Source organism: Ambystoma mexicanum, chromosome 3q (genome assembly GCF_040938575.1).
Source record: "Ambystoma mexicanum isolate Mex_15411 chromosome 3q, UKY_AmexF1_1, whole genome shotgun sequence".
Taxonomy (NCBI): Eukaryota; Metazoa; Chordata; class Amphibia; order Caudata; family Ambystomatidae; genus Ambystoma; species Ambystoma mexicanum.
Genome location: NC_090926.1, coordinates 792,995,699 through 793,021,355, shown reverse-complemented (window position 1 = coordinate 793,021,355; position 25,657 = coordinate 792,995,699). Strand labels below are relative to the sequence as shown.

The 25,657-nt window shown below is 49.0% G+C and overlaps 1 protein-coding gene across 1 annotated transcript in view; it reads left to right on the top strand.

The window, feature by feature from the left end:
- TMEM104 (transmembrane protein 104) overlaps positions 1-25,657 on the top strand; it is a 529,892-nt gene that overhangs the window by 254,670 nt on the left and 249,565 nt on the right. Inside the window, exons 5-6 of the mRNA XM_069654861.1 lie at positions 2,927-3,017; positions 21,525-21,605. Coding sequence (XP_069510962.1) covers positions 2,927-3,017; positions 21,525-21,605 — 172 coding nt within the window. The remainder of the gene's footprint in view (positions 1-2,926; positions 3,018-21,524; positions 21,606-25,657) is intronic.

The following is a 25,657-nucleotide window of genomic DNA, read 5'->3' as shown; positions in this document are numbered from 1 at the left end:
ATAGGCAGATTAAGGGGCATGTAGTCTTTTCCAGTCACTTAGATAAAGTGCATAGAGGCTACCATGCTTTCAGGAGATAGTGCTTTGAAAGGCGTTTAACGCTGACCTCTATTGGAGTTTGCCTTTTTTTTTACTTGCTGGTAATGGTTTGTTGGATAACTGACAGCTGTATAGGGTAATAACTAGAATACATCTGGAGACATGTTGATTCCTCCAACATGCTACTTGGCCAAATGCTTTGTGTTGGTTAACCTTTTTTTTCGTGAAAGTGTCGGCAAATTGAACATTTGCCAAATAAGAACATCATTTGTGATCTAGTATCTCAGTTGGGCAACAATTTGTTATTTTGAAGATTTTTCCATCCAACCATCCAAATACCATTCTATGATCCCATTCAGACAATAAATAGCAGCTGAGAGAGGGTTGCAGGGCAGTGGCGACAAAAGAGGGAGGGATCTAGTTACCCAATGCATTTTCTGAATCCACCTTGCCATTTCTCTCCCATTGCAGCAGTGTTTAGCAATCCTTGGTCTAAGAGATGACATCATTTTAGTATGGTTTGTCCCGAGACGCCGTTATTCACCAATCCCTCTGGTAGGTTTCTCTATATTCCATGAAGTCGTGAGGGCCATCTGAACAGGTAAACATTAAGGAGGCCAGCCCTGGAATGATGCCTGGATCGCATCCCTTCCAGCTCCCAGCTTGACAGTCTGAAAAGCCTTTTTTCCTCAGGCTCGTAATGAAAAGCAGAATATTGAACCCTTTTTCTATAGTGTTTTCTTGGTCTAATATGTGGGGAAAAGTACCCCCTAGTGCAGTAGATAATAGATGGCCATACACTTCTATCCCATTTATTAGTTGTCCACTTAATTATCTAACGAAAGATCTATTCCATTTGTTGATCCATATAATTAATGCAGCTTCACATTTTTTGCAAAAAAAAGATTAAACAGTTTCATCAAATGCATTGAAAAGTCATATTCATCTTGTGCTTTAAAATAATTAACATGCAGATTCTTGCTCACGTCTTAAAATCCAGCAGTGCACACATTAATTATTCTACCATAAACAGTTGCTTGTCAATCAATGGCTGTAAAGAGTGACTGCAAACTATTTTACAAACAAGACATTTGAAAAGCTTGTCAGAGCTTTAATTAAGTTGCACAGTGAGAGTTGAACATTTGCTCTTTGCTGGCTGTTGCAGCATGCATTGTAACGTCACAATTGAAGCTTAATTACTGATTACAGAACAGTTGTGATGCAATTTTCTCATTACAAGTTAGTTGTGCTGTCACAACTAGTCTGCTATAAGAACATTTCCAGGGTGTTCTACAGATAGTGCCATGTATTTTCACCCAATTACTCCCTATCCCCGGCCCTCTTCTGGTAGACCCTCACTGTACCACTTACATTTTCATTTGCAACTCTTGTTAAGACTGTTCACCTTGTGAATTACCACTAACGGATCTCAAATTGGTTAGTAATTATGCACCAGAAAGTGTTCATCTATCTCTTGGGGACATTCATTTGCTGCCAACCTGAGTTTAGCGTAATCGGAAGTCCTCTTCCAGCTTTTCTGTTTTTGTGTAACCTCTGTTTTGCCTGTGTTACACTGTTGGAAGTCTGAATTCCCTCTAGTCCTTGTCAACCTTTGCTTGCAATTTTCAGGGAAGCCTATATTTCTATCCAAAGAAAAAATGTGAGGCTTAGTGTTACAGCTGGTCTATTGGGCGACTCTTTCAGTACTAGGTTGAAACAAAAATAATTCAAGCCAAATCAAAAAGGTAAAGTTTGGGGACACGAAGAACACCTTATTTCCACATATTTGTGTTTCGTCGCAGGTCACTGGATTGACAGTAAGCCAGAGGGAACCCATCATAAATAGTAATACAAATATGCAAGAGCATCCAAAAAGATCCAGGACATTGCGCCTTTTAGAGTTTGAAAAAAGTATATATATTTTATTATCATCTGTAATCATACATTTGCCCTTATGATAACACGTGTTTCGGCCCCTGCCGGCCTTTCTCAAATCAGGGCTGGTGTAATCATACTAGTGAGAAGGTAAAATAGAATATATATGGTGCACGAAAAAATATCATATTTGAAAATGCCAATCCATCAAAGTAATTATATGAAGTTATGTATTACGCCATATATTTCCATCCACCTCATCCAACAATTGTTCAACTACTGCCGCAAGTTGATTCTTCAATTCAGGCTTAAGTTATTCCTTGGATGCTTATAGGTTCAGTTTATTTTCGAATGCAAGGATGTCCAACTTCGCTTTGCTAGCCCCAGCTGTTCTGAATATGCATTGGGAGCACCCAACTCTTGCTTCGGACCTAACCTCCCCATAAGGCAAAACAAAAAAGGTACCTCATTACAACACAAAAGCTCATCTTGTCACTACCATTTAATCTTGTTAGAAATATGCCTTTTTTTTAAGGATGTTCTTTTCCAAAGCTTCTAAAACTATTCTGGACCAACCCACCAGACAGTAGAGGTTAACAAACTTTGAATATACCACAGGCATCTCCTGATTAAGAATTGTATTGTACTGTGAGATCACATTAGAATATAGCACCCGAGACCAGAATTTTCCTCACTTCGAAGTGGTGATGTTGTGTTCTTTTTATTACCCCACTTAAATGTACTTCGTTCATGCAGCTCGGAAGGATGAAGGACTAAGTCATTACTGCTGCCATTTTAACTGGGATGCAGACCTGTCTCTGAAGTGAAAGCCTATCTTTAATAGATTTGCATGTTCTGTTTTTTTAATATGCATGTATGTGTTGCTGTAAGGAATGTTTTATAAGCAAATGGACTGTGAACTGGATTAGTAAAATGGCAAACTAATAACTGTGCAAAATGAGAACATGTTCTGCTGCAGTTCCAGCCTTATCTACTGTTTGTTTTTATTTAGAATGAGGGCTCCTCTTCAGACTATTCTGACAATGAAGATGTAGGCCAAGCTGACCCTGACCGATCAGAGTCGAGACCCATCCTGTCTGTGCGTGAGTATCCATTTCTGTAGCTAACGTTGTGTATCCAGAAAGCAGCATGTGCCTTAAGCGCAGGCCAAGATGTGCAAGCATTTACCAAGTGCCTGGCAAGGTAGTGCAAGTCTGTTTCTAGAGTCAGTAGAGACCATTGCATTTAGTGCCAAATGTCTGCTCGGAGGGGCAGTTGGGGCAGTGTAGTTTATTCGGAGGGTCAAGAGACTGCATGAGTTTGTGCCATGTAACCCTGTCGCGATGGAGTGTTAATCTGGTCCAGTGGATATTCCCAAAGCCTGTGCTCAATGCAAGAGAGACAGAGTTAAAAGAAAAAAGAATATGACATTCTTTTTTATTGCTTTTTCTCATTAACATCAATTATACACCCCTCCGTATCCTCCCCTCCATTTCCCCCACTCCTCCCGAACCATCCCCCCTTCCATGCATACCATAAATCTCAAACCGTAGAATAAGCCACTTTTCACATTCAATCACTGTCCACCTTTTCACGCAATTCCCAATATATGCAATTTCCACGGACAATAAACATTTAAAGTCCTGCTGTAAAAAGTTCAGTAGCACATTCCAGTCCCTAGTGAAGTTTGAGTGATCCCCTTATCTGGAGTATGTAATCCACTCCAAAGCCACAAAATTCCAAACTTGGAAAACCATTCGCCCACATGAGGTGATTCTTTTGACTTACATTTTTGGGCAATCACCAACAAGGCCGCTAATTGACTATTGTAAAGGCCTTTTGTGTTTGTTTGGGACCATTTTGAAGATTTTCTTCCATTACCACCAACAGACACAATTTCAAAGGCCTGGGTTCCTGCAATGCAAACATTTGGACCATATGTTTGTTTACCTCTTTCCAGTATCTCTCCAGCCCAGGGCAGTCCCACCAGATGTTTCCAATCACCCACCTTTCCACAATCTCTCCAACATTTGTCTGACATAGAGGGTTTCATTTTCCTTAAACATGTACATATATATTGACACTGGACCATTAGTTTGTGCCAGAATTCTCTGATCTGAATTGACCTAGCATGTTTAGGTATTGCTGTCCATACAATTTCTGATTTCATTTTCAGCACTTCCTCCCCCATTGTCGTATGCCAGCGTTGTTGATAGCCTATCAATATCCTAGGAGTGATGTCGTCCATCAATCTGTGTAGATTTGAAATTAGTGCTCTATTCCCTGGGTTGGATGTTGCATATTTTTCAAAAGGTGTTTGCTCTTGTGTTGCCACTTTCCTCACCGATGGGGCGAGGATCCAATGTCTGATTTGAAAATATTAAAATCTACTGATTTCCCTAAGACCCAACTACCGCTTACGATGAACAACAGATTTAGGGTCACCTCCCTGAAACATCTCTCACCCTCATACAACCTGCTTGTTTACATTCAATGAAGGCCTTAAGTTCGAGGCCTGGAGTGAATCAGGGATGGGAATGTTGTCAAGTGATATTTCTTGACAGTTGTATGCCATACATCTTCGACCAGATTTATAATTTTACTAGCATGCATGTTCGGGAGTCTGTCTTGCCTAGGAAGCCAAAGGCTATCTCCTAACTGAGATCCACCCAACGCCCTCTCCCATCTATACCCATCTTTTCTCAGACTCCTCCGTGCACCAATCCTTAACCCTGATTTGAGCTGCTTGATAATATTTTATCAAATCCGGGAGACCAAGACCCCCCTTAGGTGTAGGAATCATTAATGTTTGTAGTGCTAATCTTGGAGTTTTATTGTTCCATATGAAAACTGATTTATTTGTGCAATTTCTGAAAAGAATTTAGCTGGGACCCAAATAGGTAATGCTTGAAACATATATAATTCTTTGGGAAGCGTAACCAATTTTACTGAATTTATTCTGCCTACCCAAGAGACAGCCAAAGGCTCCCATTTTGAGAGTTGTTTGAGAGTTGTTTGTATTCCGTTTAACAAAGAGGGATAGTTGGCTTCATATAACTCTTCTATTGTGGAGGTTATAGTTGCACCTAATAATTAGATCCCTTTCTGAGCCCAATCAAATTGTGTATGCGACCGTTCTGTATATTTAGAAGGGAGGGACAAGTTTAATAATTCCGTTTTAGATTAGTTTATTTTCAGACCCGCTACCCTCCCAAACTTCACAAATTCTCTCATAGCTGCTTCGAGTCTTGTGAAAAAGTCTGCAGCCAGGCGGAGCATATAGTCTGCATTTGCCATCATTTTATGTAAACTTCGCCCAAAGCAGATTTCCCGGATATCTCAAGTCATTCTGACCTAGCAAGCAGCGGTTCTAGGTGGAGTGCATATAACAACGGAGATAGGGGACACCCCTGTTTGGTCCCCCGTTGAAATGGAATAGGAAGAGACAAATGACCATTTATTATAATCTCGCTGATGGTTGTTTATAATTACGTTGATCTTATGAATAAAATTGGGACCGAAACCCATCTTTGTCAAAGTAAGGAAGAGAAACGACCATTCACACGGCCAAAGCTTTTTCCGCATCTATAGATACGAGAACTGCCACAATCTTTCTTTTCTATTTTTTATATAATATGGCACGTTATTCTAATTTCATGTGTCTGACGCTGCTTGATAAAGCCGGTCTGATCAAGGTGTATTAATGAAGGAAGTAGATCCTCCATCATGTTTGCTAACACCTGAAGTTGCAAAGGAGTTATATAAGTGGGTCACTTTAGGAGCCAAGATATTCCAGAATGTTTTATAAAACAATGCCGGATTCCCAGCGTGTGATTTGTTTAGTGGAAGATCTCGAGTAACCCAGAGAACCTTTTCCTGATTGATATTGAGTTAGTTCAAGCTGCTCCATATCCATCAGCGCCACCCGAGGAAGAGTGACAGTCTTCAGATAATCCAATTGGGATTGCAGCTCTGGGGATTCTGAGTCTGAATAAAATGAATGAAAGTGTGTAAGAATGTGAGAAGTTTCTGTAAGTACGTCTCCGGAGGAGAGCCTGATCCATTGAATAGTACGGGATGCTGCTTGCAGACAGTTGACCAGCTAATAATCGGCCTGCTTTGTTAGCTTTGATATATTTTAGTTTGAGAATATGCAATGGTTTTTCCGCTTGCTTAGATTTAAACAAATTAAGCTTGCACACCGCAGCACTATACGCCTATATTACTATAGTCGGGCCTGTATTGGTTTCCATATTTTTCGTTGCCCTATTGAGTTCCTCTTCCAATGCTATTTCAAGTGCCAATTTGTTTACGCCTAATAGCCTCTTCATCAATCAGGGAACCCTGTAGAGGGGCCTTTAAAAGCATTCCATGTTACATTTGCCATAGTTTCCCATATTAGGTTAAATTAAAATAATTCCACGATTTGCACTGCAATTTTAACCCTAGTAATTTGATCTTAACAGTTCAGATGGGAATCTCCAAGCCCAGAGTCTCTGGGTTTAGCAACCTTTTGCTTTATCACAATTGGTGCATGATACGATATTATTATTGCTAGAGTCATGATTTGCGTAATACTACCCAACAACGGGATGGAGGCCCAGGCATAATCTAAACACGAAAAGGAGCGGTGTGCTTGCTAATAGAATGTATAGCGTTTATCTGTCCCCCTAAGCTTCACCCATACATCCACTTGAGAGAGTTGTTCAATTTTCTGTAGCGGAGGCAGGAGCCTGGACCTAACGTGTTGTCGTGCTTCGATCTTGAACGGGTCCCAAGCTATATTTAGGTCACTCACAAGCATTGTTTCACCTTCCATAAAGGACTCAAATTGTCCCAAAGTATATTTCAGAAAGCCGTCCTGGCCTGCATTTGGAGTATATACTACGGCCAAAATCGTTTTAATAGAACTGAGTGCGCCCTTGTGCGCAAAAAGTCACAGGAGCCACACAGTGGGCCTCATTACTGGTCCGGCGGTAACCACGGCGGTAAAACCGCCTGGTTACCGCCAGACTCGTATTACCATTCCGCCTCTGTGATTATAGACTGGGAATAGACAGTCTCGGCCCCCTTCCTGGGACACAAACGCATGCACGCTTAGGCACACACACACACACTCACTCGCACTCTCGCACTCACTCACTTTCCCGGGCAAGTGAATGACCTTTTAAGGACCTTCCTGACCTTGAAGGTAGGAAGGCCAGCAAACTATGATGTGGACAAAGAACAAGCGAAAATCTCGTGGTACAGCCATTTTAGGACACTTGTCATGTTAAGTAGCCATACACGGTAAACGCTTATGTGCACACCAAAAAGAATGCAAAAACAATAAAAATGTAACGGCTTCCACCATCTTGTCTTTACGCACATATGAAAGTAACCAAAAATGTCATGTGTAAAAAGCTAGACAAATGTATCCCCATTGCACTGCACTGTAAGGTGCTGTGTGCAATGTTAAAAAGTACAAGAATTAAAAAGGGAAACAGTTTCCCACACTGGCACATTTGTCCGCTTGATAATGCCCCCTGCGCCATATCTCCGATTATACCTTGTATATCTCCCATGAAACAGCATTTAGAATCTTCTATCACATTGTCACAGTCCGATACTCTTTCAACTAGCAACAATGGAGGGGATCACACATCACCCATCCGGTTGGCTCCTTGAATTGTATGCTGCTCAATACCAGATCTCTGGTCGAGCATGCCCATGAAGTATCCACTTAAATTGATGACAACAAATTTGATGTCTGCGCTATTACTGAAACATGGGGCACTGCCGCCTCAGGACCCTCACTACATCTTGCCATTCCAGAAGGGTACTGTATGATTAGACAGGACAGAGAGTCAGGGAGGGGGGGTGGGGTAGCTTACACCCTAAGGAAATCTTTACTAGCTTGGAAAATCAAGGGACACCTTATGGAAGGAATAGATTTTCTTCACATAAAAATAGGGATGAACCCTAAAACTACAGTGAATTTCGTCCTAATTTATCATCCACCCTCATGTTTAGGCCAATTCGGCATTGAACTTGCCAGCTATCTTCTTCCGCTATTGAAACCCAATTCCCGCTTTATAGTGCTTGGTGATTTCACTTACTGGCTGGGTCATCAAATGCGGTCTGATCATCTGGAACTAGCGCAATCATTTACAGATCTGGGCTTCACACAGATAGTCCAAGCCCCTACCCATAACCTGGGACATTCCCTGGATTGGGTATCAGCTATCAATAGTCCTTATCATGACGTATGGGTATCACCCTGTCCTTGGTCGGACCATGATGCTGTTCATTTTTCGATTACTGTTCCTTTTGTCACTAAAGTCCAGTCAGTCCGCTCAGAAGCGATCTCGTATTGCAATACTAAATCCCTAACTCTGGAAAAAATAGAAGCCCTTACAACTCAGACCCTGCATATTTTGGAGACAGATGACATTGACGTTCTCTCGAAGAAAATTAGATCTAACCTCAAATTAGTGGCTAATACTCTCGCGCCCATTAAAAATAAAAATAAACTGTCAGAAAGGAAAATAACTAATTCTTGATTCTCTCCCGAACTCCAAACCTTTTAAAGCTGCCTCTTAAATTATTTTACATCTGGAAAACTAATCAATCTCCCATAGCATTATCCAACTATAAAGAAGCCTCCAACACCTATAAAAGAGCCATTACTGAAGCTAAGAAATCGCTCCTGGACTCCAGAATTTTACAGGCAACCTCTAATCCTAGGGAACTATTTAAAATTCTGAAAGAACAAGAGGTTGTCCCAGAACCTGTAGCATCTTCGATCACTAAAAATGACGATTGATGCCTGGATAACCAGAATGCCATGGTAAATGAACTGGATGGTATTCGGGAATCCATAGCCACAAAAAAAAGTGCATTTGACAAACCGGGCACTCATATTAGTTGGCAATACTTTTACTAGTGATCCAGATATCCCCATCTTTGACTTCTTACCCATATCAGAGGAGGAGTTAGCATCCATTATCAATAAACTTAAAGCAACCAATTGCACAGGGGACCCATGTGCCTCTACTATTATCAAAACATGTCCCCCGACTCTGGTACAGGCCATATGAAAATTTGTCAATGCCTCACTTTGGAATTGTACGGTTCTCCAGCATGGGGTCTGGCATGGATTCACATGCTCATGAATATTCCCCGTCGTCAGGCTGGGAATCCTCGGTAAAGAAAAAACCAGTATCAGTTTCGTTTCTGATCTGTCTTTCGTAGTAATAACCAATCACTGGTCTCTGCGTCATACTGACCACAGCCAATGACTGCCCTCTACCTAAGCACCGCCTCTGGCAGCCATCTTCAGATTTTTACCGCACGTTCATGTGTTGGGATCCTCGTGCTATTGCTCTCGAGCGTTAGTGCTATTTTTCGCGCTTTTTCACAAAAAACTTCGATTCTTTCGGTCAAAAGAGCCTCAAGCTCCACCGATCCTACATCCGATCAACGGGGACCCGTTTCGGATTCGTCTGTGCCCCTCAAGGGTGAAGATTTCGTCGAGCTACACTTCGGAGGACTCCAGAAGCTTCTCAGGCCCGGTCTCGGAGATGGCCCAGGAGAAGGGAAGCTCGACGCCCGGAAAGCTGTTCAGGGTCTGCCCTGGATGCCAGCTGCAGAACGTCTTTAAGGAGGACGAACACTCTTTCTGCCTTTACTGCCTTCATGAGGACAAGACGCACGTGGAGAAGGACTGTGCGTTTTGCGGCAACATGTCGGAACGGACCATGAAGGACCGCCGTCAACGTCTCGCCAACTGGCTGGAGGGTAAGAGCCCGTCTGGCGAGAAGAAGAAGAAATCCGAGCGGTCTTCTAAGACCTTTGAGGGCGCCCCGGCGACGGGGGCCCAACATAAGGCTAAGCACCGCGAGTCCGCTGGCACCGGGAGCGCCGAACGGTCGGGCTCTACGGGCGCCAGACAGGGCGCACCCTCCCCGGCACCATCAACCACGAGCCAACGCTCTGGGTCGGGTAAGAGGAAGGCCGAGCACCCGGCGAAGCTCCTGGAGAGGCCCCGGTCGAGCTCTAAGGCAGAGGAGGAGCGTGGCAGTGCCCCCTCCCTCAAGGATAAGGCGGTGAGCGCACCTAAGGTGGTGAAGGCCTTGATCCATCCGACCAAGCCCTCTATCGAAACGGTCGCGGCGGCCCTGGCTCAGCCTGTGGAGGCTGCACCAGTGGTGGCGACCTCGGGGCCCAGAATCTCCCTGCCTCCTCGGAGGGAGTCTTCTTTTGTGCCCATCGATAGGACCCCCGTGAAACCCTCCGTGGGGAAGAAGAAGGGGGGGCAGGGCGTCGTCGTAGATTCGGCCTCAACCTCAGAAGAGGAGCTGATCGAGGTCTTAAGCCACGGCCTAGGCGTGGAAGAAGGCCAGCCCGTCGGAATGGACCCCGACGCAGGTGACGACGACGACATCGTCGAGGATACCGACGGGGCCCCTGCTCGCCCGTCGGATTCCCCTCTGCCAGCGCCGCAAGACAACTCGGCGGCCATTTTGTTGGCCATACAGTCCTTATGCTCCGAGATAAGGACGAGGCTACCGTTACCGACGGAGGAACCTCTCCCGTCGGGGGATCCAGAACCGGGACCTTCTGGTGTTCCCCCTACCAAGAAAAGAAGGATCCATCCACCACCTCCTTTTCAACCGTCGCGCCCCGTCCAGCCCTCCTCCCCGTCCACCCGAGGGGATGATACGGGGACTGACACGGCAGCGACGGGTACGGACGACGAGGCATACGACGAGGATATTCCGTCGTCGCCTCCCGCCAGGGCTTCTCCGCCCGACGAGATCGGATCTTTCCACTCCATGATCTCCAGGGCTTCCGAGCTTTTCCAACTCTGCCCTGAGGAGAAGAAAAAGGAAGGCTTCCTTTATCAGCGGCGCGAGGCCAAGAGGAAGACGGTCCTCGCAGTGCCTCTGTTGGACGACATTTGGGATGAGGGCCTTTCCCTCCTCAAGAACCCTTCCACGACGCCAGCTAGAAGAGACCGGTACGAGAAAAAGTACCGGGTCCCGGACACGGCCCCCCTGTGCCTCCGGGCGCAGCCTACCCCGGATTCCGTCGTCTCCGCGGCAGCCAGGAAGAAAGCGGGGGGGGGTGCGGCCTCCACATCGACTTCCCCGCCGGACGGCGAGGGAAAGAAATTGGATGCTATGGGACGTAGAGTCATCTCGTCGGCAGCGACGACGATTAAAGCGGCCAACGCCTTGGCTATCGTGGCTCGCTACGACAGGGAGCTCTGGTACAAGATAGCTCCCCTGCTGGATTTTCTGCCGGACGACAAGAGGGCGGAGGCCCTGGAGATCCTGCAGGAAGGTGAGGTGGCCTCGGACCACGCCATCACCGTGGCGACGGACATCGCCGACACTGGGTTCCGCCAGCTGGGCAACGGCGTTTGCCTTCGACGTCGTGGATGGCTCAAAGCTACGGACTTCCGGCAGGACGTCCAGACCAGAGTCCTGGACATGCCCTTCGACGGGAACAACCTGTTTGGGAAGACAGTGGACGATTCCCTTCAGGCCATCAAGGCGGATACTGAGACGGCCCGGGCCCTTGGAGTTCTGCAGCAACGACGGACGCCCTTTCGGAGCAGCGGAGGCAAGGGCGCCTCCAAAGGTTCCGGCGGCGGTTTCGCTTCCTACCGTCAAGCGGCCCGCTCGTCGTCGCAAGAGGCCTACAGAGGACGAGGCAAGTCTAGCGGACCCCGCCGTCGTCGCCAAGGAGGTCAAGGCGGCAAGGCCGCGTCCAAGCAGGATTGAACCGGCCGTGGGGTCGGGCCCCCACCGAAGCACCCCGGTGGGAGGCCGGCTGGCGGGCTTCGTCAGCGTGTGGGAGTCCATCTCCACCGACCGTTGGGTGCTGGACGCCCTGGCCCGGGGCCACGCGCTCGAGTTTCAAAGAAGGTGCCCGCGCGTCCCCCCCGTGGCCAGGAAAGAACTTCACGTCCCTCAACTTCTCCTGGAGGTAAAGGCGATGCTCAGGAAGGGCGCCATCAAACTCGTCCCAAAGAGGCTTCGGGGCTCCGGAGTCTACTCGAGATACTTCCTCGTGAAGAAGAAGACGGGAGGATGGCGCCCCATCCTAGACCTGCGACGTCTGAACAAGTTCATCAAGGCGCAGAAGTTCCGGATGGTCACCCTCCAGCACGCCCTGGGTCAGCTGGAGGAAGGAGACTTCCTATCGTCGTTGGATTTGGAGGATGCCTACTTCCACATTCCCATCCTAAAGGGGCACCGAAAATTCCTCAGGTTCGTGGTCCAAGGGCGTCATTACCAGTTCAAAGCCCTTCCCTTCGGACTACGGTCGGCACCCAGGGTATTCACCAAGTGCCTCGCACCGGTGGCGGCGCAGCTGCGCCGCGAGGGGATTCACGTCTACCCCTACCCGGACGACTGGCTCATCCGCGCCAAGACGAGGGAGCTCGCCGTGGTCCACACGGCAAGGACCGTCCAACTCCTCACGGACCTGGGATTCTCCGTGAACTACACCAAATCCCACCTGGTGCCCGCGCAAGTCGCACTGTTTCTGGGAGCGAGGCTCGACACAGTGTCCCTTCTGGCCTCCCCGTCGGAGGAGAGGACCAGGACCATCTTGGGCAAGGTGCAACGGATGTTGGTGGCCGACGCGGCCAAAGTGAGGTCCATCAAGTCCCTCCTCCGGATGATGTCTTCCTGCATCTACCTCATTCCCATGTGCAGGCTCCGGATGCGCCCGTTGCAAGGATTCCTGGATGCGCGCTGGATCCAGACGACGGGCAGCTTCGAGGAAAGGATCAAGCTCGACGAGAGCTTCCGACGAGCGATACGGTGGTGGGGCACCCGCGCGCATCTGACGGCGGGCATGGACTTCCAGACCCCAGCCCACCAGGAGACTGTGACCACGGATGCCTCCCTGGAAGGGTGGGGAGCGCACACCGAAAATCTGCACGCAAGGGGACTCTGGCTCCCGACGGAGAAGTCCCTGCATATCAACGTCCTGGAGCTCCGTGCAGTGTTTTGGGCCCTCAGGTCCTTCCTTCCGTCCCTCAAGGGCAAGGTGGTGAGGATCTTCACCGACAACACCACCACCATGTTTTACATCAGGAAACAGGGCGGAACCAGGTCCCCAGCGCTGTCCAAGGAGGCGCAGGACCTGTGGCATTGGGCCGTCGCCCAAGGGATTTTTCTGGTGCCGTTTCATCTGGCAGGGATAAAAAACACCATCGCCGACTCACTCAGCAGGGAGCTGCGCTCGTGCCACGAGTGGGAACTACGGCAGGATCTGGTGGATCGCCTCTTCCGACGGTCGGGCACACCCCAGATCGACCTGTTCGCGACGGCGACGAACACCAAGTGCCGGAGGTTCGCCAGCAGGTTTCCCCAGACGAGGAGCATGGGCGATGCTTTCTCGTTCCCCTGGGAGGGCCTGTTCCTCTACGCGTTCCCTCCCTTGCCTCTGCTAATCCGGCTCGTCAACCAGCTCAAGAGGTCACGGTGCAGGATGATCCTCGTCGCACCTGCGTGGCCGAGGCAGATATGGTTCCCGGACTTGCTGGACTTGTCAGCGTCCCCGCCGATCAAGCTGCCGGCGGACGCGGATCTACTCTCCAGGGAAGGAGGCGCCATCCTCCACCACGACCCGAAGTCGCTGAACTTGCAGGCCTGGCTCCTGCAGCGCTAGAGTTTGGAGGATACGACATACCGGCCGATTGCAGAGAGGTTCTTGCAAAGGCCAGGGCGTCCTCGACTCTTAAATGCTACGGACACAAATGGAAGAGGTTCTCTGTCTGGTGCCACGCACAGAAGATTAACCCTCTACGGATTACGGCTCCCCAAGTACTGCCGTACCTGCTGACGCTGGCCAAAGCTGGTCTGGCACACGCGTCCATCAAGATTCATCTTGCTGCGATCTCCCGATACACCAGAACCACGGGGCGGACGTCCTTGTGGTCTCATCGTCTGGTGAAAGAGTTCATGAAGGGACTGTTCAGATCGTTCCCGCCGGTGAAGGCTCCGGCCCCGGCGTGGGAGCTCAACGTGGTGCTGACCAAGCTCATGGGACCTCCGTTCGAGCCTCTGCACTCGGCCCCGTTGAAGTTTCTATCGTGGAAAACAGCTTTTCTTGTGGCCATCACCTCCGCACGACGAGTGGGAGAGATCCAGGCCCTTTCCTGCAAGGCCCCGTACTTGACTTTCCACGACACGAGGGTAGTGCTCAGGACGCACCCCTCCTTCATGCCCAAGGTACCGTCGGACTTCCATCTCAACGAACCCTTGGTGTTACCTGTGTTCTTCCCGTCGCCTTCGTCGCCGGCTGAGAGGACTTTGCACTCGCTGGATGTAGCTAGAGCGCTGAAGTTCTACGTGGACCGCACGAAGGGTTTTCGGAAGACGTCACAACTCTTTGTGAACTTTGGACCTGTCAATCAGGGGAAGGCTCTCTCGAAGGCTTCCATCTCCAGATGGCTCTCCGGCTGTATCATGTGCTGTCACCGGTTGGCAAACCGACCGCTGCCTGGCCGTCCGAGAGCCCATTCCACCAGAGCGATCGCAGCTACCACGGCGTTCCTTACTGGTGTGCCCCTGCTGGACATATGCAGGGCTGCTACGTGGAGGTCGACGCACACCTTCACGAAATTCTACTGCGTCGACCGGGATTCCAGGGAGGAGTCCAGGGTCGGCCAAGCAGTGCTGCGCAACCTGTTCGCCTGAGGTGAGCCTGGTGAGGAGGTAAGATGCTTAATGTTGAGTTGATGTGATGCTTAATGTTGAGCCTTTGCCACCTCCCGTGGTTGTGCATGTGTGTACTGCTATGTATTCTTTATTCATGAGCATGTGAATCCATGCCAGACCCCATGCTGGAGAAGGAACAAGTTACTTACCTGTAACTGTTGTTCTCCAGCATGGGTCTGGCATGGATTCACATGCGAACCCTCCCGCCTACCCCTCTGCGGCTCTTCACTTGGTCATACTGCCACTTCACGTGCTTCCAAATCTGAAGATGGCTGCCAGAGGCGGTGCTTAGGTAGAGGGCAGTCATTGGCTGTGGTCAGTATGACGCAGAGACCAGTGATTGGTTATTACTACGAAAGACAGATCAGAAACGAAACTGATACTGGTTTTTTCTTTACCGAGGATTCCCAGCCTGACGACGGGGAATATTCATGAGCATGTGAATCCATGCCAGACCCATGCTGGAGAACAACAGTTACAGGTAAGTAACTTGTTCCTTCCAGATGATATGAAGCAAGCTTGGGTCACTCCATTTTTTTAAAAACCCAACTTGGATCAGAACGTACCCACTAACTATAGGCCGATAACCAATAGCCCTTTTTCATTAAAGCTATTGGATCGGGTTGCCTATATCCAAATGGCTCAACACCTTAATTCCTACCCTATTCTCAACCCCCTCAGGGTTCAGACAAGGCTTCGGCACCGAGACCACTGTACTGGATCTTAAGTCACAACTGCCCCAGAGATTGGATACTCAGAAGATCTCTCTCAATCTCTTTGGACCAATCGGCAGCATTCGACCTTGTCGATCACGCCATACTGGCAGATAGGCTCAGGTCGGTAGCTAATTGTTCGCGGACAGCCACTAATTGGCTGCTCTCCTTCTTATCTAACAGATCCAGCAGGGTATGTGCTAACAATGCAAAAGCACCGGCAATTCAGATTCTTTTTGGAGTGCCACAAGGAGCTAGCTTGTCACCGTGCATTTATAATATCTTCACGGCCCCTTTCTTTGCCCACCTTGCCCAGGAGGGCATACTTTTCTCTATCTACGCAGATGACACACAATGTGTCATCCCTCTTACTGCCCAGCATGACCAGGATGAAAGAGAACTTAACCGCATATTTACTATCATTGAACAATGGATGATGCTGAACAATCTCGCACTCAACCGTGGAAAGACGGAACTTATGGTGGTGGGATCTGATAGAATTTTATCCAAACTTGACCCAGCTTACAAATATTTTTAGCTGGGAGATGCTCAAATCCCCACTCTCGCTAAGGTAAAGATTTTGGGAGTGGATCTGAACCAATCGCTCAACATGAAGTCTTACGTGGCCAGTACTGTCTTCTGCCACCTACGACCATTTATTTCTCAGCCTAATGCAGAGTCTATTGCTCGAGCTATCATAGGATCTAAATTAGATTATTGCTGCAGCTTACTAGCAGGCTCTAGCAAAAAGACCATTAACCGTCTCCAGGTGGTTCAAAATGGAGCGGTTAGAGTGCTATCTGGACTTGCCTATAGGGCACATGTATCTGAGGCACGTTGAGCACTGCACTGGCTGCCCGTGGAGTCGCGAATATCCTTCAGACTCATGGTTATCACCTTTAAATGTCTCCAGGGCATTATGCCCACCTACCTACAAAGGTACATAGGAATAAAACCCTGCCTTAGAAATCTTCGTTCAAATAACCAGAACCTGCTTCACCAGCCCAAATTCAAAACTAAAAAAGCACAATGGGGCGCCTTTTCCTTTGCGGCTCTGGCACTCTGGAACGCCCTACCAGATCAGCTGAGAAGCTCCGTAGCCCTGAGTAACTTAAAGAAGGGTCTCAAAACTTTCCTTTTTAAATGGTAGACTTCGAATCTCTTAGCGCCGCTTCTTCCCTGTTCTGGAGATACTTGGGGATCTCCCGGTCATTCCATGTCTTTTATCTGTCTTGTCTGCACCCTCACACCCATGGGTCTATGGCTGCGCAATATAAATGTAATAAAGTAAAGTAAACTGATATTTGAATGACTGTTCAGATTTCCCCTTTAAAATGAGCACAAGGGAAGTGAAGCTGAAAGTTTGACTTCCCTTCAAAACGTCAGGACAGAATACAAACTGAGCAAAAAGAATGGGGTTTATTTATTTATCTATTTATCATCTGTAGAGCGCGCCGAACCCGTGGGTATCTGGGCGCTGGGTACAGAAAACAAGTAAAGCAGTAACAGTTTCAAGTATAAGTTATGCAATATTTTCTGTTATATACAGTTATGTACATTAAGAATGCAGTTAGATACCCTATGTACAGTATGTAGATTGATTCAAAACTATGAGTACACGGTGACAGTAGAAGTGGAGGGGTGCATTTCTACAGATTTTGAGAGAGGGGCCAGGTTGTAAGTTTCCTGTGGAAGGAATAGTGGGAAGGGTCAGGGCGTTCCAGTGTTTGGCTGCGACGACTGGGAAGCTGCGGCCCCCTGCCTTCATTCTCTTAAATTTGGGCACTGTGAGGAGGTGGAGGTGCGTGTGAGTTTGTTGGCTTGCGCTGCTGTGATTTTGCTAGCGAGGTACTTCTGAGCAGTGTTGACTAGACATTTGTGGGCAATGGACAAGGTTCTGTACCTAATCCGGTCCTCGACCGGTAGCCAAGATGCTTTCTGTCTCGTTTCAGAGATGTGCCCTCTTTGGGTATATTTAGTGCCGCAAATAGGGTGTTATTTTAAATGACTTGGAGCTTTTTCATGTTGCTAGCCAATGAACCTGCAAGGAGGATGTTGCAGTAATCAAGTTTGGAAAGGATGAGGTCTCTAGCTAATGACATGCAGCTGTTTTGTTAAGTATGGTCTGCATGCTTTAATGAGCTTGGTTGTGTATGCCACAGATGAGGCTGTTGCATTGACTTGTTTGGTGAGTGTTAGTGAGTAGTCTAGGTAGACTTCTAAAGTTTTTACCTCTTTCAGGACGGTAATGGGGTTTCCGTCTATTGTGAAGTTATTGTATTTGGGCTAGAGTATTTTGATCCGAGTTTGGGTCCCTACTAGTAGTAACTCTGTTTTGTCATCATTCAGGCATAGTTCATGTTGTGCAATCCGGGATTGGATGATCTGGTAAACGTTATTGATGGTAGTAGAATCCTCCTTGTGGTTCCTTGTGATTTGCAGTAGGATCTGCGTGCCATCCGCATAGTTGGTATAAGAGACTCCCAGTTCGTTTAAGCGGTCGAACAATGGGTTGGTGAAAGTAAATGTTACATAGTGTGGGTGACATGCAGGATCCTTGAGGTACACCGCAGGGGACTGGTGTGGGTGCGGCATCAGATATGTTAGAAAAAACTCTTCTAGTCCGTTCTGAGAGAAAGGATTCAATCCATGCTATGGCTTTAGAGGTGAAGTGGGCAGCAGTGGAAATGTGTTGGCACAAGATTTAATGTTTTACTAGGTTGATGGCCGTGGTTAGGTCTAGGAGGAGTAGGACAGCTAGGTTGCTGCTGTCAATGATTTCGTCCATCTGAATCTTTAAGTCAAGGAGTGCCATTTCTGTTCCGTGTCTAGGGTGGAAACCTGATTGGCGGAGGCCCAGGAGGTTGTTTGCCTCTTTGTTCTTGAATTTGTAGGTAGGCAGCTCGGTCTAGTATTTTTAGGAGGAAAGGGACAGTGGTAATAGGCCGGTAGTTGGTCTGGATCTTAGGGTCTAGAGTAGGTTTTTTGAGAAGTGGGCAAACCCAGGCATCTTTTAGATTATTGGGCACAATGCTTTGTGTGAAGGTGGTATTGATGAGAGGGGTGATAAAGGGGGCAAGCTCGGTAGCGCAGTCTTTGATGAAGGGAGCGTGCAGATGTTACCTTGGCATCTCGAGGGTTTGAGAATGGAGATGATCTTGCTTACCTCTAGGATGGAGACTGGTCTGAATTCGAATTTAGGATTTTGTTGGGTTGGGCTGTTAGTGTAAGCGCTAGTATCTGAGGGGGAGAGGGGCATCTTTCTTTTTTTGTTGGAAATTCTGGCCTGTAGTAGGGATATTTTCTGCAAGAGGGCTTCTTGGATATCAGTACACCAGGTAGTGTATTTGGGGCAGGTTTCTGGTGGGTTGGTAGGGGATTCGAGTTCTCGCAGAATGGCAAAGAGTTCTTTGGTGCCTGATTTGGCATTGGCAATTTGTTTGTTATACGTGAGGCGATTTGCCTGGAGTACGGCTTGTTGTAGTTTCTAGCTGATGTGAGGACGAGCTCTCAATTGGCTTTGGTAGCGGAGGCTTTACAAACGCACTCGGTTGCCCGCTTGATTGATCTTAGGTTTTTGAGTTTAGGCGTGTTCCAGAAGTGAAGGTGAGCTACTGGTTTCAGTTTGCTGAGGCTCATAGGTGCTATTTTGTCTAGTGCCTGTAGGAGGGTGGTGTTGTACAGGTCCACCATTGAGGCAGGGTTGCTGGCTGAATGAGTGTGATCTACGAAAGGTTCCATTGGAAACTACAGAAGAAAAGTTAGCAAAATGAAAATCTTTCTTAATACTTGTAAATTGGTCTTACATTTAAATGGTATGCGCATTCCTCCATCTTGTGTTTTGTATGGAGTACTATATTTTATATTGCAATCTTGAAATTAGGAATTGACAAGGGTGTATTAGTAATACAAGCAATGTTCGACGTTGCTTTGTTTAGTTGACACTCCTCGAATTGTTATTTTTCTGCCATTGGTTTTGGTCACAGATGAGAGGAACGGGAGAAAAATGGATGGGCATAAGGTTGTAAAAGCTATTTTGCATGGGATCACAAAGGAAGCATTTGCCAAGTTTTAAGATGGATTTCCAAAATTAGCCCTGGTGGGAGTATTTTGGCAGACCACCTCATTCTGTTGAACAGCAAAGGCACCGAGAGGTTGGCCAAAATCCAGCCAGCCAGGGTAAGGTAGCTGAGCAGTCAAGCCTTAGTCTCAGGAAAAGTGTGAGAATGGTCTAGGGCTACAATGAGTCCACACAGAGCGACACCAATAATTGAAGCTAGACAGTATGTTCCAGACAGCTTCCAGTTGAAGACCTTTAATGATAGAGACCTCTGCAGTGCAGACCCCTCAGGATAACTCACAGGATTGAAGGAGTGTTCAAACGTCATGGCCAGGCGGTGAGAGGCGATCGTCCGACGGGAAGCACCGAAGCAGCCCCACAACAGCTTCCCTTAAAGTGAGACAGCTGAAAATGCAGGAGCAGGTGACTTTGGCATCAGCTGAAGATCTTCAAAGTTCCAAAACTCTATTCAGAATGACGACGACAGCAGCGAGGCAGCGCCTGAGAACTGGTTAGTCCACCAGTTGGGCCAGGGACACTTCAGAAGGAACGGATCCTCGAGCAGGGTTCAAGACTGGTTGTTCCCACCGGTCCAGCAGTCGAACCACCAACAAGGATCATCTTGAGATAAATCAGAAGAGCAAGGCTTTACCGGGCCACTCATTTGAGTTGATAATGGTCAGCTGCAGGAGTCATGTTTTGGTCGTCAGTGGGGTGCTCGTCTTTGTATAAGTCTTAGCTCCAACAGTGATCGGAAGAACAGTTGCCGCAGTCGTCCTTTTATCGAAGAGTCAGGCTGGGAGCAGGCCCAACCCCACCAATGATGTGTTTGTAACAGTCAAACAGCCAGGGGTTGTTAACCTTGTGTCATGCATAGCATGCCATTTAGTGGTTGGCTGGAATATAACAACTTATGTACTAAGCAGAAACATGTATTGCATGTGTACCCACCCAATGCTCTTTCCAGCCTTTAAGCAGAACAATGTATTACATTTGCTACCCTATCCCCACAGTGCTCTTTCCCTCTAGTTCAGGGGTCTGCAACCTTCGGCTCTCCAGATCTCTTGGACTACATTTCCCATCAGCCCCAGCTACCATAGTGAACGGGGAGAGGTTATGGGATACCTACAACTGGTCCACAATAGAGCACAGCACGCGTGGAACTCATTTAATTTGCCTACACACTTGACGAAGTACATTGTTCAAACTCAAGGCCTTTATTGCTAATGAGCCGCAAAGGTCCCTCGAAAGCCAATGCAGTTGAGTTTTCTAATTAAAGATCAAATCTCTTTCCATGCGAGGTGAGCAAATCTATGCATGAAGAAAACGGTGTGTAAAAAGGAAAACTAAATAACAATAATCTAATCCAAAACCCCTGTCAATGCACCCATCCAGCGATGCGGTATCCAGTCATATTTTCTTTGGGAAAAATCTCATTTTCAAAAACGGAGCATAACATATTTTTTTTATTTGTTTAGAAAAAGTTATATTGTAGTTTTTTACAACGAAAATATTACAAACCTCCTCTTAAGTAGAGGTGTAGATAGGCTCGGGGCGGATTGGCTGTGAGGGAAGAAGAGGCATTGGGAGGAAAGAGGCAATAGGGGGACTGGCAGAGGCCGGGGGGGGGGTCGTGGTGTCCCCCTAATAATGCAAATTAATATGAATGCAATACATTAGACAGATTTAATAATGTTTGGGAAATGAGATAGTACATATTGATGAGCTGTCTTGTTATGCCACAAAGGTCCACTAGAGGGCAGAAACACCATGTGATACGAGATAATGAAAGATAAAAATGATTAAACGCTATTTATACAAACAAAATGTAAGTGTCGTTATTTATTTAAAAGTGTTTTCCTGCGATTTAAACACCCATAACACAGCTCCAACCTCTTGTCATGAAAATATTATGCAAAGCAGTGGCAACATTGATTATCAGGGGCAGAGGGAGGGTGCGTTATTTATCCTGAAGATGGGCCTGGCCAGGTGTTTGTTTTTGCCTTTTGTGCTAGAGATGGCCACCAGGTTAGACGTTTGGGAAATGGCTGGCACGTCTAAAATTAGCAGGATTTTCTGAGTGCTAATAGTTTTCTTTTTTATTACAATCCACAGAACAACGTGGATCAGTGGACACCTTCGCAATTGTGGAGCGAGTGGAGATGGGTCAAATGGCCTCAATGTTCTTTAACAAAGGTACGTACGAGATCCCCTGTCGTGACAATAGGGTTACCACTTCAGTGAATTGGTGAGTGTAGGGTAAGGAAACGCGATTCCTTTTCTCAAATCTCACACACTCGCACTGTAAATGAAGCTGACGTGGTTGGGTATGCTGGAGGCTCTCACTATTCATGCCCTTTTGATTTCCAGAAAGGGAATGGTCCCTAGGGGTTTGCCGTTCTGTTAGGAGGCTTGTAAATCTCCTTTAAGCAATTACCTAAATAGCATGATTTTTGTTGGGGAGAATTTTTATTTATTGTGCCAATTCCCCTCCACCTGAGACCCGCAGCACTTTTGCTGGACTTGTGTGATTGTTTTGCTTTACTCTCCTGACTAAGTGGGACTTCACTCATTCCTTTTGCTCTGAGATGGGAGTCCTGTTCTTCTGTTACTAGGATTTATTTTAATTTTTATGGAGTCATGCCTTCCTCCATGTATTTCACTACAGGCATCTGTAATAAATTGTTGCAGCACACTGCACTATATGTGCAGTGTTGATGGGGAATCCCTTGGGCTTCCCTTCCTATTGCTTTTGCATTTTCCTAAGATCTACCGTTCTCATGATAGTAGGATTCTCCAGCATGGGGTCTGGCATGGATTCACATGCTCATGAATATTCCCTGTCGTCAGGCTGGGAATCCTCGGTAAAGAAAAAACCAGTATCAGTTTCGTTTCTGATCTGTCTTTCGTAGTAGTAACCAATCGCTGGTCTCTGCGTCATACTGACCACAGCCAATGACTGCCCTCTACCTAAGCACCGCCTCTGGCAGCCATCTTCAGATTTTTACTGCACGTTCATGTGTTGGGATCCTCGTGCTATTGCTCTCGAGCGTTAGTGCTATTTTTTCACGTTTTTTGCTCAAAAACTTCGTTTTTTCGGTCAAAAGAGCCTCAAGCTCCACCGACTCTCCATCCGATCAACGGGGACCCGTGTCGGATTCGTCTGCGCCCCTCAAGGGTGAAGATTTCGTCGAGCTACGCTTTTGGAGGACTCCAGAAGCTTCTCAGGCCCGGACATGGCCCAGGAGAAGGGAAGCTCGACTCCCAGAAAGCTGTTCAGGGTCTGCCCTGGATGCCAGCTGCAGAACGTCTTTAAGGAGGACGAACACTCCTTTTGTCTCTACTGCTTAAATGAGGACAAGACGCACGTGGAGAAGGACTGTGCGTTTTGCGGCAATATGTCGGAGCGGACCATGAAGGACCGCCATCAACGTCTCGCCAACTGGCTGGAAGGGAAGAGCCCGTCAGGCGAGAAGAAGAGGAAGAAATCCGAGCGGTCTTCTAAGACCTTTGAGGACGCCCCGGCGACGGGGGTCCAACACAAGGCCAAGCACCGCGAGTCTGCTGGCACCGGGAGCGCTGAACGGTCGGGCTCTTCGGGCGCCAGGCAGGGCGCACCCTCCCCGGCACCTTCAGCCACGAGCCAACGCTCTGGGTCGGGTAAGAGGAAGGGCGAGCACCCGGCAAAGCTCCTGGAGAGGCCCCGGTCGAGCTCGAAGGCCCCATCGGAGGGGGAGCGAGGCAGTGTCCCCCCCCTCAAGGATAAGGCGGTGAGCGCACCTAAGGTGGTGAAGGCCTTAATCCATCTGGCCAAGCCCTCTATCGATGCTGTCGCGGCGACCCTGGCTCAGCCTGTGGAGGCTACACCAGTGGTGGCGACCTCGGGGCTCAGAGTCTCCCTGCCACCTCGGAGGGAGTCCTCTTTTGTGGCCATCGATAGGACCCCGTGAAATCCCCGGCGGGGAAGAAAAAGGGGGGGCAGGGCGTCGTCGTAGATTCGGCTTCAACCTCGGAGGAAGAGCTGATCAAGTTCTTAAGCCACGGCCTTGGCGTGGAAGAAGACCGGCACGTCGGGATGGATCCCGACGCAGGTGACGACGATATCGTCGAGGGTGCCGACGGGGCCCCTGATCGCCCGTCGGATTCCCCTCTGCCAGTGCCGCAAGACAACTCGGCAGCCATTTTGTTGGCTATACAGTCCTTATGCTCAGAGATAAGGACGAGACTGCCGTTGCCGACGGAGGAACCTCTCCCGTCGGGGGATCCTGAGCCGGGACCTTCAGGTGTTCCCCCGCCCAAGAAAAGGATTCACCCTCCACCTCCTTTTCAGCCGTCGCGCACCGTCCAGCCCTCCTCCCCGTCCACCCGAGGGGATGATACGGGGACTGACACGGCAGCGACGGGTACGGACGACGAGGTATACGACGAGGATCTACCTTCGTCACCTCCCACCAGGGCTTCTCTGCCCGACGAGATTGGTTCGTTCCACTCCATGATCGCCAGGGCATCCGAGCTTTTCCAACTCTGCCCTGAGGAGAAGAAAAAGGAAGGATTCCATTATCAACGGCGCGAGGCCAAGAGGAAGACGGTCCTCGCGGTGCCTCTACTGGACGACATTTGGGATGAGGGCCTCGCCCTCCTCAAGAACCCTTCCACTACGCCAGCTAGAAGAGACCGGTACGAGAAGAAGTACCGGGTCCCGGACGCGGCCCCCCTGTGCCTCCGGGCACAGCCTACCCCGGACTCCGTCGTCTCCGCGGCGGCCAGGAAGAAAGCGGGGGGGGCTGCGGCCTCCACATCGACTTCCCCACCGGACGGCGAGGGAAAGAAATTGGACTCTATGGGACGCAGGGTCATCTCGTCTGCAGCGACGACGATTAAAGCGGCCAACGCCTTGGCTATCGTGGCCCGCTACGAAAGGGAGCTATGGTACAAACTGGCTCCCCTGCTGGACTTCCTACCGGACGACAAGAGGGCGGATGCCCTGGAGATCCTACAGGAAGGTGAGGTGGCGTCGGACCACGCCATCACTATTGCGACAGACATCGCCGACACTGGGTTTCGCCAGTTGGGCAACGGCGTGTGCCTTAGGCGGCGTGGATGGCTCAAGGCTACGGACTTCCGTCAAGACGTACAGACCAGAGTCCTGGACATGCCGTTCGATGGGAACAACCTGTTTGGGAAAACAGTGGACGATTCCCTTCAGGCCATTAAAGCGGACACTGAGACGGCCCGGGCCCTTGGGGTTCTGCAGCAACGACGGACGTCCTTTCGGAGCAGCGGAGGCAAGGGCGCCTCCAAAGGTTCCGGCGGCGGTTTCTCCACCTACCGTCAAGTGGCCCGCTCATCGTCTCAGGAGGCCTACAGAGGACGAGGCAAGTCTGGCGGACCCTGCCGTCGTCGCCAAGGAGGTCAAGGCGGCAAAGCCTCGTCGAAACAGGATTGAACCGACCGTGGGGTCAGGCCCCCACCGATGCACCCCTGTGGGAGGCCGGCTGGCGAGCTTCGTCAGCGTGTGGGAGCCCATCTCCACCGACCGTTGGGTGCTGGACGCCTTAGCCGGGGCCACGCGCTCGAGTTTCAAAGAAGTTGTCCGCGCGTCCCCCCTGTGGCCAGGAAAGAGCTTCACGTCCCTCAGCTTCTCCTGGAGGTAAGGGCAATGCTCAGGAAGGGCGCCATCGAACTCGTCCCAAAGAGGCTTCGGGGCTCCGGAGTTTACTCGAGATACTTCCTCGTGAAGAAGAAGATGGGAGGATGGCGCCCCATCCTAGACCTGCGACGTCTGAACAAATTCATCAAGGCGCAGAAGTTCCGGATGGTCACCCTCCAGCACGTCCTGGGTCAGCTGGAGGAAGGAGACTTCCTGTCGTCGTTGGATTTGGAGGATGCCTACTTCCATATTCCCATCCTAAAGGGGCACCGAAAATTCCTCAGGTTTGTGGTCCAAGGGCGTCACTACCAGTTCAAAGCCCTCCCCTTCGGACTACGGTCGGCACCCAGGGTATTCACCAAGTGCCTTGCACCGGTGGCGGCGCAGCTGCGCCGCGAGGGGATCCACGTCTACCCCTACCTGGACGACTGGCTCATCCGAGCCAAGACGAGGGAGCTCGCCGTGGAGCACACGGCAAGGACCGTCCAACTTCTCACGGACCTGGGATTCTCCGTGAACTACGCCAAGTCCCACCTGGTACCCGCGCAAAACGCACTGTTTCTGGGAGCGAAGCTCGACACAGTGTCCCTTCTGGCCT